The sequence below is a fragment of the Poecilia mexicana genome, unplaced genomic scaffold, assembly GCF_051168715.1.
Source record: "Poecilia mexicana isolate PSO_F unplaced genomic scaffold, ASM5116871v1 scaffold_1, whole genome shotgun sequence".
NCBI lineage: Eukaryota > Metazoa > Chordata > Actinopteri > Cyprinodontiformes > Poeciliidae > Poecilia > Poecilia mexicana.
Window position 1 is genome coordinate 23,915,316 of NW_028263370.1, and position 15,072 is coordinate 23,930,387.

Below are 15,072 nucleotides of genomic sequence, written 5' to 3' on the forward strand. Positions count from 1 at the left end.
CCGGAAGCTGTTTTTACTCTGAAGTTGATTTGATCAAACATCTTTCTATCAGTGGATTTGTCTCAACCATCACAGCGGCGACCCATTCGCACGGCGCTGAATGAGACGATGAGCAGCACCCGGGTTAATGCTGACACAGAAGAGTCCACCGAAAGCACTGATGAGTTAACAGCCCTGCAGTCCGACCGGTGTGAATCCATGTGGAACCGAGTTAACTCTGCAGAGCGTCTGCACTGACGGCATGCGGCTAATCAGATCACTCACTGCTTTTTATCAATGAATATTCATGTCAAACACTCTCCATCAAACCCCATTCAGCCCCGTGTCTCTCAGTGCAGGACATGAAAGAGTTGATATACATATCCATAATTATTACCTCTCCTCTTCCTCGGCATCGACCAGGTGCTTTCAGCTGTTTGATCCGACTTATTAAACGTAACTCCTGTCTCTTGATCTGAGGCATTTAAGCCTGCTGCTAATTGAACGCTGCCTGACATTTTAGCTCACCCAGACCCTGCCAGACCTGACAAACATGTCAGCTTCCGCCTTTCAGTATAATTGGGTTTCCATCTCGGCTCGGCTAGCCGCCCCTGGTGGCGGCGCTGAGGCCGGAAGGCCGGCGAGGCGTGAATGGAAACCCAGAGATACAGGTTCATTACGTACGGATGATCCCAGACAACAAACTACAGGAAGTCTCCTTCTCCAGACATCTGATCTGACGTGACTTGAACCAGAGAAATAATGACTCCTTCCAGCAGCAACCATCAATTAATAACATTACATTTACCCTCTGGTGAGTATTTACCAAAGCACTGGTTTCAGGTCTTTCTAAAAGTCAGCCTGTTTTCACAAATGTCATATTTGTATCAATATTTACAGTCCAAAAACTATTAAGGGTAATTTGAGAGAGGCATAGAATATCATAAAAAGGTTATGGCTCATAAAAACACAAAATTGTGTTTCACATAAAGAAACCTTTACTAGTTTGATCATTTTGTTTTCATTTCCAACCAGAATCTCAAGACCAAACACTTGTTGATTTACGACCACAGTTTGGGTCCTGACTCCAATCTTATCTGCTTGTTTAGTTCTTCTCTTAGAACGGCCCAGTCAAAGTCCAGAGCTCCATCCAATTCAGAATGTGTTGTAAGATCAAACAGATTTTTATTCAATTTGAGTAATCTTAAATAATAGTAAAAAAAATCTGTTTCTAAATGTGACATGAGGAATTTCATGAATTATGTTGAAGAAATTGTGCAAACATGTTATAAATGCTGGGATGTTGCAACCAAAGCAAACAGACTCTTACAGTTAGCTAACAGGGCTACTGAGGTGTTGATGATAAGGGTCAGCAGACGGGGCAGAGCTAGCCATCTGTTGAACCACATTAACCAGGATTTAGCTCATCAATCTGTTCTAACAAATACCGGATAGTGAAGGTGTTTAATCTGCAGTACTTCAATCTTCCACTACTGCTGCGACTTTTCACCATTTTTATTCATTTTGTTCTCTGAATAAGAGCAGGCGCGTCGTGGCGTTTGCTGATGACTGTGTCTCTGATGACCAGGACTCTGATGGACTCTTCAGTGGAAGAGTTTTATCTTCTGGTGGGAGCGCTCATTTCTAAAACCTCTCAAAACCAAAGAAATGTCCATTTCAGAAAGAAGCCTCCGCCTTGTTCTGTAGTTTTTATCCATGGGCAGGTTATTAAAGTTGTCACCAATAACTTGGTACAATTATTGTGTTGGACTTCCAGTTTACTAACGGGCTGATCGAGCGGCGTCTCCCAGCATGCATAGCGTCAGATGTCACCACTGCTGACATCACAAATGTTATATAAATCGCAGGGATAAAGAGAACTCGGACCCTTTTTAAGACTCGAGGAGACAGATCTTTTAAAGCTGTGGCGCCTCGCCTCTGGAATGAGCTACCTTGTACCATTCGATCTCTGGATTGTATAGACACTTTTAGGAAACAACTTAAGACCCACTTTTTTAAACTTGCTTTTTAGCGTAATACTGTGTTTTATTGTTTTGTATGTTGCTTTTAATTTCTTTATTTCTTACACTTTGTGCAGCACTTTGTGACCCTGGTCTGTGAAAAGCGCTATAGAAATAAAGTTTACTTACTTACTTAACCTGGACATAAAAGCCAAACACTTTCTTCACACCTGCTGAACGGAAAAATGACTTTACAACGTCCAAATTTGAGACATTCCCTTTAGTCTTTACAAGTAAAACTTAAATTGGCTGCCGATAAATAAAGACACTATTAAATAATTGTAACTTTAATGAACTGTAATTTACTCTCAGAAAGGAGAACATTTGTCGTCTGCAAAGCGAACAAAGTCCAGTTAGACTGGAACATTTTGTCGCTTTGGGAGGAAAACACCAATCTGCTCAACTTTAACTTCCTGAGTGGACAATAAAGAGTCAGAATCATAAAAGACCTTCCTTCTTCTTCTCCCTCTTCCATCCCAGCCTGCCGCTCGTCCTCAGCCTCGCCGGCTCCAGGCGTTTTGCTGCTCCGCTCGGCGTAGCCGTTTGGAGATTCTTGCCTCGGGCCCAACAGATGTTACGTTCCCTCACAGACCCACCAACACACCACCTCCCAACAAAACCATCGACTGCTGCTCGTGTTGCTGTGCAGCCGCGCAGCCAGCAGAGCATGGCTGATCGGCTGCGATTCTTCCAGCATGTGGCCTGGAAAAGCCGGCAGATAGCAGACGCTTCACCTCCCTTCTGCAGCACTTCCTCTCTGAATCCTTCACCTACATGAGTTAATATCAGCATGCTGTGGATGCAGCAGGTGGAATAGCTCCAGGTAAGTCTGGTGAAGGCAAGCAGGCGCTGTAATGACCGGCTGATCAGCAACAACTTCACAATTCTGCTGCAGGCGAGATTATGCAACATTCTGCTGAAAGTAAGTAATAAAAGTTATTTTTGCTCTCTGCCCTTTTGAATATTCATCCTTCATAAATATTGATTTTTCCTTACAGTTTCTTGCTGCTTTCAAAGTAAAAGCACTCTGTTTCAACTGGTGAAACAGAAAGTGGCATAAATTGATTTGTGAATTTAATATTTCCACCACTTCACATCACACATTGCCACATCGAAAATAATGAATTATATGTGTGCAATAAGGACCTGAAATACTGAACTTAACAGAATGAGGACCTCTGGACAGAAACAATCCAGAAATGAGATGGACCATCTGAAGTGATGTTTCCTAATTTACTCATGTGTTTTCTGTATTTTCATGTTTAAAGCTACAATCAAAGCACCTGGTTGCAGGTCCATTTCCTTCTTATCTGTACAGGGATAATCAACACACGGCAGGATGGTAAATTATGAATTTAAAATGCAGAATTTCACACAAAAATAAGGGAAGCTGTATGGATCGACAGCAGAAGTGAAGAATAACAGCAGGAATCAACTGACAGGCAGTTTGAGAGACTGAAGCTCATAACTACTGAACACAGAGATTTAAAGAGCAGCAGCAAAAGCATATGAGCTGGATTAGCAGAGATACCCAAAAACTCATGATGTCATTCCTGTGAAATGTCATCTCTGCTGTTACCAAGCCATGATGGTCATGAGACTGCAACAGTCTTCAGTCAGAAGCCTCTTCAGACTGACTGCTACAGGAGATCCTTCCTGCCTCCAGCATCACCAACCACAACGACTCTCTGAGGAACCTTGGACTGAGGAAGCTGTGGTTCATGGTGGGACCCAGTCAGAGGAGCTGAGGTAAAGGCGTTAAACACAGAGACAGAGAGCAGCAGCGCGTGGTGAGGAAATGAGAGCTGAGCTTGAAAGGCGATGCTTTCAAATGATCAACCAATCCATATTTTTATGTCTACCTTTCATCAGGAGTCATGGGTAAGACCTGAACACAAGACGCCAAAACCAGTTTCCTTCACAACATGCCTGTAGGATCCAACAGTAATAACTGTGTAATAACTTAACTTTAGCTCAGATAAAATCTAAAGACAGTGAACGTAGTTTTTTAATGACTTGCAGTCAGACAAGACTACAAATACGCCTCATTTTCTGTGAATCTCCTTAATTCCATTGCAGAACTCCACCAGCTTTGACAAAAAGCAGGAAGAGGCTCTTAGCTCTCTCTAAATAGATTACAAGGCTTCCAGAGAACAATGAGGGCAATAAATTATGGTAAGAATGGGCTTTAAAGATCAGAACCAGGACTTCAAGCGAGATGCATAACAGAACTAAAAAGTATGCTATTCTTTTCTGTTTAATGTACTTCAGAAGAAGAAGTGAAATTAATCATGGCTGACTTCCATTTGGCTACCTTCTTTCTTTCTTTTCGGTTTCAGACTTCTGCTTCCAGCTGCACTGAAGTTAAATACACAGATTTCAATTCAGCAAATATGGCAACATATATTAAAATAAGGAAATGTTTGTGAACTGATGTGCTCAGTTATTCAAAAAGTTTGTCTTCCTATCAGAGCAGCTGACAAAAACCTTTTAGTGTTCAAAGGATTCATTGCAATCCATTTCTGACAAGCAAACTGAAGCAATTATAATGAACAGCTTGACTCTAAAAGCTGAAAACCAGTAAACTGAAATAATTATAAAGTCATAAGTAGCATTTTTAATACAGACAGTAAGAAGGTTTTACTTTGCCTGATGGCTGTGCTGCAGTCTAACATGTAATATATGACTTTTAATATTTGAAATCGTGTGTGTGTGTGTATAGGGGTGTGTGTGTGTGTGTGTGTGTGTGTGTGTGTGTGTGTGTATGTGTGTGTATGTGTGTGTGTGTGTGTATGTGTGTGTATGTGTGTGTGTGTAGGTAGGTGTGTGTGTGTGTGTGTGTGCGTGTGTGTGTGTGTGTGTGTGTGTGTGTGTGTGTGTGTGTGTGTGTGTGTGTGTGTGTGTGTGTGTAGGTGTGTGTGTGTGTGTGTGTGTGTGTGTGTGTGTGTAGGGGGGGTGTTTGTGAAAATGTAAACCCAGAGGTCCATCCACATGGACTGGCAGGCAACCGAGGCCGTTGTGAGGAAGACGCCTGAGCTCTGCTGCTGTTGTTTAAGTCGGTGAATTTAAGAGAAAGAGCCGTATTATGCATTCCTCACAGAGAACGCTCAAGCTGAGAGCAAAGCAGAAGCTGAATCCATCTGTCACTCAATGCCTCCCCAGAAAATTCCCTTTTGTTTCCCGACCATTAGAGGCTATACCCATTTGTATGACTGCAATATGTGAGCTTCTTTTTTAAAGCAAGCACTCAGCTTCCTCGACAATTTACTGTAATTGTGTGCTCTCACAAAAAATCTCAGGCAAAAACTCTGAATTATTTCCCCTTATGTGTGCTCGAGCTCTGATCTCACATGCATGGGCTCAGCATGGAGCCACAATATGAAAATTGATGTAATTGCTGTGTTGCCAGCCTGTTTTCTCTGTCACTGACCCCGAGGCCAGACCTCTATTTATCCATTTTTTGCTGCCCTTTTCCTCCCCTCTCCACTCCTCCTCGCTCTCTTGCTCTCCGTCAGTTTATTTGCCGGCGCTCCCTCCCTGGTGTTTTATTCCCCTGGTCTCCAGCAGCCTCAAAGGTCTGATTTACTCCGGCTCTTGCAGTAAAAAGAGAGGCTTTTGTTTCCCACCAGTAGGAGTCACATGGGACCCTCCATGGGGGCAGGAAGAAGAATCAAAACCCTGCCGTGTCTCCTACCCTCCTTTACAAATCTACCTGCTTGTGTGGCTGGAAGAAGGAAGCTGGCAGTCGGTGTCAGATGCAGAATCCTTACAGGAATACGATCAGTTTGTCTTCAAACTGCTGCAACACATAGAAACTCGTTTTAATAGGAGCTGAGCCTGAAAATGTAAGAAGATTTCTTTTTTCCATGCGTCCTCTCTGGAAATGGACTGAAAAAAACTCCACCACAAGGGGGCAGTAAAGCACAAAGACGTCTGAAAACCACGTGATGCTTATGCAACATAATGTCAACTATCTATTTTGTTCCTGGTGATGGTAGCAACTTCTGACAGCAAGAGTTGCATGTGAAGCTGCTTGTTTTGGTGGAAAACTTTATGAACCAAGTTATGCTTTTCAAGTTTCAGTAAATCTCTTCATGTTTCCATAATCACAAACTTACAGACGTCTGTTCATTAAGTTCAGGTATTTTGAGCTTCTCATGGCTGCATGTGCAGCACAGTCACACGAAGCTGAACTTTCAGCTACAGCAGCATGTGTTGAACACGACACCAAAGTGAAACAGGATTATTAAAGGTTGTTTCTATCAGCTATTCACAGACAAGGAGCCAAAACGACTGAGGCTGAGAGAAAAAACGGAGTGACTTCCAAAACCTTCGGTTCATTTGCTCTGTTCATTTTGTCACCAAAGTGTTTAGTTTAGATGGTTCTCTGAGCCAAGCACAGCAAAGATCAGTGTTTGATTAGTCTGGTCTGCTTCCATTATTACAGCATTTCAGTTTCAAACTGAATCTATGAAAACCAGCTGATGGAGAAAGTTACTAACGGCAACAGATGTTTAACAAACACTCATGTCACTTTGTTTGGACACCAGGTGGCGCTCCTTTAGAGGTTTGTGGGGAATTTGATGGTGTTTAATAAACACCAGCAGGAGAATGAATTTCATGAATTGTGACACTCTGTCATTCATTCCACATGCTTCTGTCTCACACCTGTTTTAAATGAATGGGTTTTCTGAATAAGGAGCTGCTTGTTAGTAATTCATTAATTTTCATGAGATTTGTGAAGGATGAACATGTAGGACAGCAGCCTCCGACAGAAAAGGCCAAACGCGGGTCTCTGTTAAATTGGCCGTCAGTTTCGATTCAATTTACTGAGTGTGACAACAACTACAGTGATGATGGCCCCCTGCGGTTCCCGGTGATGCTACTGTGACTCACTGTTGTTTTTATTACCTTCAAGTCCTGACACAGAGCCACGCTACTGCAACGAGCAGACTGAGAGGAAGGTGTTCAAACCGCGTGAGACTCAGATTATTAGTATTCATGTCTGCATGAAGGGAAGCGAGTGTGATGACAGAAAGCAGACAAACAGCAAACATGTGAGCCGATATATGAAGAAACAAAAGCCTGTTTCCATCCAGCTTTACTCTGACTCATCTGTTCCTGGTCTGGTCTCACCAATCCTGCCAAGCTGTTTATAGACCTTCATCTGCTCTGCTCTGGGTTGGTGGTCTGGTTCTGTTCTGGGTTTAGATGGTGGTCTGGTTCTGTTCTGGGTTTAGATGGTGGTCTGGCTCTGTTCTGGGTTTAGACGGTGGTCTGGTTCTGTTCTGGGTTTAGATGGTGGTCTGGCTCTGTTCTGGGTTTAGATGGTGGTCTGGCTCTGCTCTGCTCTGTTCTGGGTTTAGATGGTGGTCTGGTTCTGTTCTGGGTTTAGATGGTGGTCTGGCTCTGTTCTGGGTTTAGATGGTGGTCTGGTTCTGTTCTGGGTTTAGATGGTGGTCTGGTTCTGTTCTGGGTTTAGATGGTGGTCTGGTTCTGTTCTGGGTTTAGACGGTGGTCTGGCTCTGGTCTGGGTTTAGATGGTGGTCTGGTTCTGTTCTGGGTTTAGACGGTGGTCTGGCTCTGTTCTGGGTTTAGATGGTGGTCTGGTTCTGTTCTGGGTTTAGACGGTGGTCTGGCTCTGGTCTGGGTTTAGACGGTGGTCTGGCTCTGGTCTGGGTTTAGATGGTGGTCTGGCTCTACTCTGCTCTGTTCTGGGTTTAGATGGTGGTCTGGTTCTGTTCTGGGTTTAGATGGTGGTCTGGCTCTACTCTGCTCTGTTCTGGGTTTAGATGGTGGTCTGGTTCTGTTCTGGGTTTAGACGGTGGTCTGGCTCTGGTCTGGGTTTAGATGGTGGTCTGGCTCTACTCTGCTCTGTTCTGGGTTTAGATGGTGGTCTGGTTCTGTTCTGGGTTTAGATGGTGGTCTGGCTCTACTCTGCTCTGTTCTGGGTTTAGATGGTGGTCTGGTTCTGTTCTGGGTTTAGATGGTGGTCTGGTTCTGTTCTGGGTTTAGACGGTGGTCTGGCTCTGTTCTGGGTTTAGATGGTGGTCTGGTTCTGTTCTGGGTTTAGACGGTGGTCTGGCTCTGGTCTGGGTTTAGACGGTGGTCTGGCTCTGGTCTGGGTTTAGACGGTGGTCTGGCTCTGGTCTGGGTTTAGATGGTGGTCTGGCTCTGGTCTGCTCTGGTCTGGGTTTAGACGGTGGTCTGGCTCTGGTCTGGGTTTAGACGGTGGTCTGGCTCTGGTCTGGGTTTAGACGGTGGTCTGGTTCTGTTCTGGGTTCAGATGGTGGTCTGGTTCTGTTCTGGGTTTAGATGGTGGTCTGGCTCTGGTCTGGGTTTAGACGGTGGTCTGGCTCTGGTCTGGGTTTAGACGGTGGTCTGGTTCTGTTCTGGGTTCAGATGGTGGTCTGGTTCTGGTCTGGGTTTAGACGGTGGTCTGGCTCTGTTCTGGGTTCAGACGGTGGTCTGGCTCTGGTCTGGGTTTAGATGGTGGTCTGGCTCTGGTCTGGGTTTAGACGGTGGTCTGGTTCTGGTCTGGGTTTAGACGGTGGTCTGGCTCTGTTCTGTTCTGGGTTTAGACGGTGGTCTGGCTCTGTTCTGGGTTCAGACGGTGGTCTGGTTCTGGTCTGGGTTTAGACGGTGGTCTGGTTCTGGTCTGGGTTTAGATGGTGGTCTGGCTCTACTCTGCTCTGGTCTGGGTTTAGACGGTGGTCTGGTTCTGTTCTGGGTTTAGACGGTGGTCTGGCTCTGTTCTGGGTTTAGATGGTGGTCTGGCTCTGTTCTGGGTTTAGACGGTGGTCTGGTTCTGGTCTGGGTTTAGACGGTGGTCTGGTTCTGGTCTGGGTTTAGATGGTGGTCTGGCTCTGTTCTGGGTTTAGACGGTGGTCTGGTTCTGGTCTGGGTTTAGACGGTGGTCTGGTTCTGGTCTGGGTTTAGACGGTGGTCTGGCTCTGGTCTGGGTTTAGACGGTGGTCTGGTTCTGTTCTGGGTTCAGATGGTGGTCTGGTTCTGGTCTGGGTTTAGACGGTGGTCTGGCTCTGTTCTGGGTTCAGACGGTGGTCTGGCTCTGGTCTGGGTTTAGATGGTGGTCTGGCTCTGGTCTGGGTTTAGACGGTGGTCTGGTTCTGGTCTGGGTTTAGACGGTGGTCTGGCTCTGTTCTGTTCTGGGTTTAGACGGTGGTCTGGCTCTGTTCTGGGTTCAGACGGTGGTCTGGTTCTGGTCTGGGTTTAGACGGTGGTCTGGTTCTGGTCTGGGTTTAGATGGTGGTCTGGCTCTACTCTGCTCTGGTCTGGGTTCAGACGGTGGTCTGGTTCTGGTCTGGGTTTAGACGGTGGTCTGGTTCTGGTCTGGGTTTAGATGGTGGTCTGGCTCTGTTCTGGGTTTAGACGGTGGTCTGGTTCTGGTCTGGGTTTAGACGGTGGTCTGGTTCTGGTCTGGGTTTAGATGGTGGTCTGGCTCTGTTCTGGGTTTAGACGGTGGTCTGGTTCTGGTCTGGGTTTAGACGGTGGTCTGGCTCTGTTCTGGGTTTAGATGGTGGTCTGGCTCTGGTCTGGGTTTAGATGGTGGTCTGGCTCTGGTCTGGGTTTAGATGGTGGTCTGGCTCTGGTCTGGGTTTAGACGGTGGTCTGGTTCTGGTCTGGGTTTAGACGGTGGTCTGGCTCTGGTCTGGGTTTAGATGGTGGTCTGGCTCTGGTCTGGGTTTAGATGGTGGTCTGGCTCTGGTCTGGGTTTAGATGGTGGTCTGGCTCTGGTCTGGGTTTAGACGGTGGTCTGGTTCTGGTCTGGGTTTAGACGGTGGTCTGGCTCTGGTCTGGGTTTAGATGGTGGTCTGGCTCTGGTCTGGGTTTAGATGGTGGTCTGGCTCTGGTCTGGGTTTAGACGGTGGTCTGGTTCTGGTCTGGGTTTAGACGGTGGTCTGGCTCTGGTCTGGGTTTAGATGGTGGTCTGGCTCTGGTCTGGGTTTAGATGGTGGTCTGGCTCTGGTCTGGGTTTAGATGGTGGTCTGGCTCTGGTCTGGGTTTAGACGGTGGTCTGGTTCTGGTCTGGGTTTAGACGGTGGTCTGGCTCTGTTCTGTTCTGGGTTTAGACGGTGGTCTGGCTCTGTTCTGGGTTCAGACGGTGGTCTGGTTCTGGTCTGGGTTTAGACGGTGGTCTGGTTCTGGTCTGGGTTTAGATGGTGGTCTGGCTCTACTCTGCTCTGGTCTGGGTTCAGACGGTGGTCTGGTTCTGGTCTGGGTTTAGACGGTGGTCTGGTTCTGGTCTGGGTTTAGATGGTGGTCTGGCTCTGTTCTGGGTTTAGACGGTGGTCTGGTTCTGGTCTGGGTTTAGACGGTGGTCTGGTTCTGGTCTGGGTTTAGATGGTGGTCTGGCTCTGTTCTGGGTTTAGACGGTGGTCTGGTTCTGGTCTGGGTTTAGACGGTGGTCTGGCTCTGTTCTGGGTTTAGATGGTGGTCTGGCTCTGGTCTGGGTTTAGATGGTGGTCTGGCTCTGGTCTGGGTTTAGATGGTGGTCTGGCTCTGGTCTGGGTTTAGACGGTGGTCTGGTTCTGGTCTGGGTTTAGACGGTGGTCTGGCTCTGGTCTGGGTTTAGATGGTGGTCTGGCTCTGGTCTGGGTTTAGATGGTGGTCTGGCTCTGGTCTGGGTTTAGATGGTGGTCTGGCTCTGTTCTGGGTTTAGACGGTGGTCTGGTTCTGGTCTGGGTTTAGATGGTGGTCTGGCTCTGTTCTGGGTTCAGACGGTGGTCTGGTTCTGGTCTGGGTTTAGACGGTGGTCTGGCTCTGGTCTGGGTTTAGATGGTGGTCTGGCTCTGGTCTGGGTTTAGATGGTGGTCTGGTTCTGGTCTGGGTTTAGACGGTGGTCTGGTTCTGGTCTGGGTTTAGACGGTGGTCTGGTTCTGGTCTGGGTTTAGACGGCGTTTTGGCTCGACTCTGCGTGATATTTTTTGGGACTTGAAGCTGTTGTGATCTCCTGTTGTTCCTCTGCAGCTCTGCCTAATTAAAACAGCTTCTGAGCCTTTTAAGTGGTTTTGCCGAGGTCCCACCTCTCTCAACGCAAACACAACAAAAGCTTGTAAAAATGGAGTTTTTACTCTCGCTCTGCCTTTCAGTTTGATTGAATTCAGTTCATGACACGCAGGGAGAAACACAACCGAGATGGTTTCATGGGAAATGAGAGAGAGAGTTAAAATAATGGAGCAGTCTTTGTGCTGTCCAGCTCATCAGAGCAGCTTTTTAAACAGCATATCTGCATCCATGATGGGAACAAAGATCTGAACTCTGTGATGTTCAACTCTCCAGAGGCTGGAAAGTCTGAATGGACACAACAAGGTCGGACAAGAGAGAACCGCTGCTGTTGTGTCAGGGAGAAACATTTGGAATAATTACAGAATTATGTCCACTGAAAACGGACATGCATAAAATACAGTAAAAATGAATTGTAATGGCCCAGAGTGATAATGGAACCTGAGTTAATTTTCCCTAAATGGACCAGAGCTGAGAAAAAGTCATTAACACTCATCATAACTGATGTGCTGCCTCTGATTTGCACAGAGAGCTTTTCCAAAGCTGCTGGAAAAAACAGGAATTCTCATCAAATCAGATTTATTTCCACTTCTGCTGCAGGACAGGATCGGTTCTGTTGGGATATCATTTTCTCTTTTCTTGGATTACAAAACATGACAGAATTTAATGGAGTTCTGGACATTTCCTGTTTTAATCCTGCATGGAGCATCTGATCCGGTTTCAAACACACGTCTCAGAGCAGATTGGATCCAGGACCATCTGATTCCGTCCACAGCGTCTGGAACCACACCGCCGTGTTCAGCTCCAAATGGCCACTAATTAGCAGGAGGAAAGAAATTACCTGCTCAGCTTCCTGTCTGACTGATGGAGCATTTCATTCATCCAAACATTTATTCCTTCATGTTTCTGGGCAAAAGTACCAAATCTACAGCAGGGAGGGGTGAGCTCTGGCTCCGTCTGACTACAGAGTGTTGATGTGGCTCTGGCCGTTTACATCAGGACCGAAATCATCCACAGAAGGATTGGGATGGTTTCAGGAGAGTTAACTTACAAAATCAAATACTTGAAATAAACTGTAAATAGTTTTCAGCATCTCCTTCTGTCTAAAAACTGAAAATGACTTTTCGTTGAGAAGTCCAGATTTGATCTGCAGATCTGAGAACCAACAACAGGAAGACATCAAATGTTTCTGTTGTACTTGTGAGCAGAACTGCAAAATGAGCACAAATCAGTATTTAATTTATCTGCCTGTACATAAAGAAGTGAATAAACACCCAGGGTTTTAAATAAGTGCATAAATAAATCAGTAATTAAACTTATAAGCCATATTTAGGATGTTATCCTTCAGCAGTATGAAGGATGAGTCAGTGTTTATGTTTCATATATATAAAAATTTAATTTGTTTCTTTTTCTCATCATTAAAGTTAAAATTAAAGGCATGAATGCATCATGATGTTAAGGTTTTCTTGGTTGTGCTTTAGTTAGATTGTTAGTGCTCTTCTTGGTCTTTACCTCTTCATTCTAACTTCCAGTAACACCAGTAACACCAGTAACCACCTCTCTGGTTGTGTCCTGAGGGTTTCCCACATCACTGCCAGATCCTCCAGGGTTTCTGTCATCTCCTTTGTTCCTGCTTTGTTTTTAACCCACATGATTAGAATAAAACTAAAAACAGATGGTTTTAACCGCTGCATGACAAAAACCTCAAACATCCAATCAAATGATTTCCATTTCATCAGCATGAACAGCTCGTCCTGCGAGTCTCAGTGGGATCTACATGTGAACAAACAATCAGGTCTGTTCTGAGCGTCTTCCTGACAACCCAGAACAACGAGTCAGACATCAGCACAATCAGCTGTAAATGACATTTCACAGTCTGTCACCGGAGCTGAGCAGCAGACAAGAGCAGCTCTGACACACAAACTGGACTGAGAGCAAACAGCCTCACCTTCCTCTTGTTGTTGGGGCTCACATACAGGTAGCTGAGGATCGTCTTCGCTCCCACTTTGTCGTTCAGCTTCTGGTACGTTGCTCCATAGTCAGTTGACCTGAAATTTAATCAGAAAGGTCTGGTGAGCAGATTGGTGAATTACTAGTTGCAATTAAACATTTTCTGCAGAGACGGCAGAGCGAGAGCAGGAAGAGGCTCAGATGAGACGAAGTTCCTGTTTGGTTTCAGAGTGAAAACCCAGCAGGAGGTCAAACAGCTGCACCTTAAAGACGGACAACGCCGAGACACGACACGTTGGTTAGCAACACAGATTCATGTCAAAACAAATAACATGGATGAGGTTAAACTTTCAGGAGGTCATTTATACACAGCGCCAAGGAAAGATATTCGGTTTGGCTTTTTTTGTCACAAATGTTTAAATCCATCAAAGTAATTCAGTCAATAAAAACATGATTGGGCCCGAGCAGCTCAGCGCTGCAAAGGCCTATTGAAATTGTGCTGTAAATTATTATGCTTCCATAAAATAAATTGGCTTTTTGGGGGCTTTAACATATTCAAAAACTCACCAAACTTGGCGGACGTGTCAAGTCTGCGTGAAAATTACGTTTTTTAAGGTCGTCGCAAAAATCACTAAAGAAATGGCTCAACGGCGCCACCTAGCAACTTTCAAAAGACCCTTTCCTATTAACTTACTTCATTGTAGAGACTTGAAATTCGGTACACTTGTAGAGCTCCCCAAGATGCTCAGAATTTACAATTAATGTCATAGTGGAAGTATGACAGGAAGTCGGCCATTTTGGATTGAAGTTGTGATTTTGACCCCATTTTGGCCGTTTACAGCCGTCGCATTTGATCAAACTTCAAACTCGGTCAGATCGTTCATAAGGCATGGCCGATTAAAAGTTATCAAAATGGTGAGTTTTCGTGCATGCTGAAGGGGTGATACCAGGGGTCAAAGTTCACCTACTTGCCATGAAACTCAAAACTGTTATAACTCAGAGAGGCACCAAACTTTCAGTGATTGATCATCATCGGGTGCCCTACAATACCCAATGGCTAAATGATGACATCACTTAGGCCATGCCCCCTGAAAACAGGAAATGTCATGTTTTACTCTGAACGGTCCATTTTTGACCCCTTTGACCTAATCAAGATGAAACTGTGTCTACAGACAGAAAACATGGTGTAATGTGGATTCCAACCCCGTTTGTTTTTGATGGAGGAGGTGGGCGTGGCGAAGTGACCTGTAACGCCATTGCTATACATTTGGCTTTAGATTCCACAATTTTGACACAACAGTTGTTGATGGGCGTGGCCTAATTTCTCCCCAGCGCCCCCTAGAATATTTTAAATGATCAGCCCCAAGCCATGCTTTAACCTAGAAATATGAAACTTGGTACACATGTGTATCTTGTCAGGACGTACAAAAAAGTCTCTTGGACCCATGGTGCAAATCCAACAGGAAGTCGGCCATTTTGGATCAAACCCGCCATTTCCTGTTTTTCATACACATCACATTTGATTGAACTCCTCTTACAGCTTTTGAGATACAGACTTCAAACTAACTCAGCACACTGTTGAGACATTGTAGATGAAAAGTTATCAAAAGATCTCTCGTACATCAAAGCATGTGGGCGTGGCTAAGTGTCAAACTTTGACTTTTCTCCAACATGAATGTGCAATAACTTCCAAATGCCAGGTCAGACTTTCCATGTCTCATTATAGACCAGCCTTGATCACAGTAACATGGTCAACTGATGACATCACCTAAGCCCCACCCCCTTCCAACAGGAAGTCACCTGTTTTTTCTGCTGGGTGTCTTATTTTTACTCTATGATTCAAATGGGTTGAATGCTGTGCCAACTAAAATAAAATGACATGATGACCTCTGTGAATGTTGGCTGAACTGTGTGGGCGTGGCTAAATAGCGAATAGCAATGCTCCCCATATATCTACGATCGTCTCTAATTCACACATGCATCATCCGATTTGCACCAGACTTTTTATGATTGACTCTGGTGAACCTCTAAAGAGCCCAATAGCATTACATTGTAATTTGACTCCACTGCGCCCCTTAGGTTAATGAAACCGCTATAT

At 45.3% G+C, this 15,072-nt stretch overlaps 1 protein-coding gene across 1 annotated transcript in view; it reads right to left on the bottom strand.

Moving 5' to 3' along the window:
* Positions 1–15,072, bottom strand: part of sorcs1 (sortilin-related VPS10 domain containing receptor 1) — a 108,501-nt gene that overhangs the window by 48,787 nt on the left and 44,642 nt on the right. Inside the window, exon 3 of the mRNA XM_088006824.1 lies at positions 12,973–13,072. Within this exon, the coding sequence (XP_087862950.1) occupies positions 12,973–13,072 (100 nt within the window). The remainder of the gene's footprint in view (positions 1–12,972; positions 13,073–15,072) is intronic.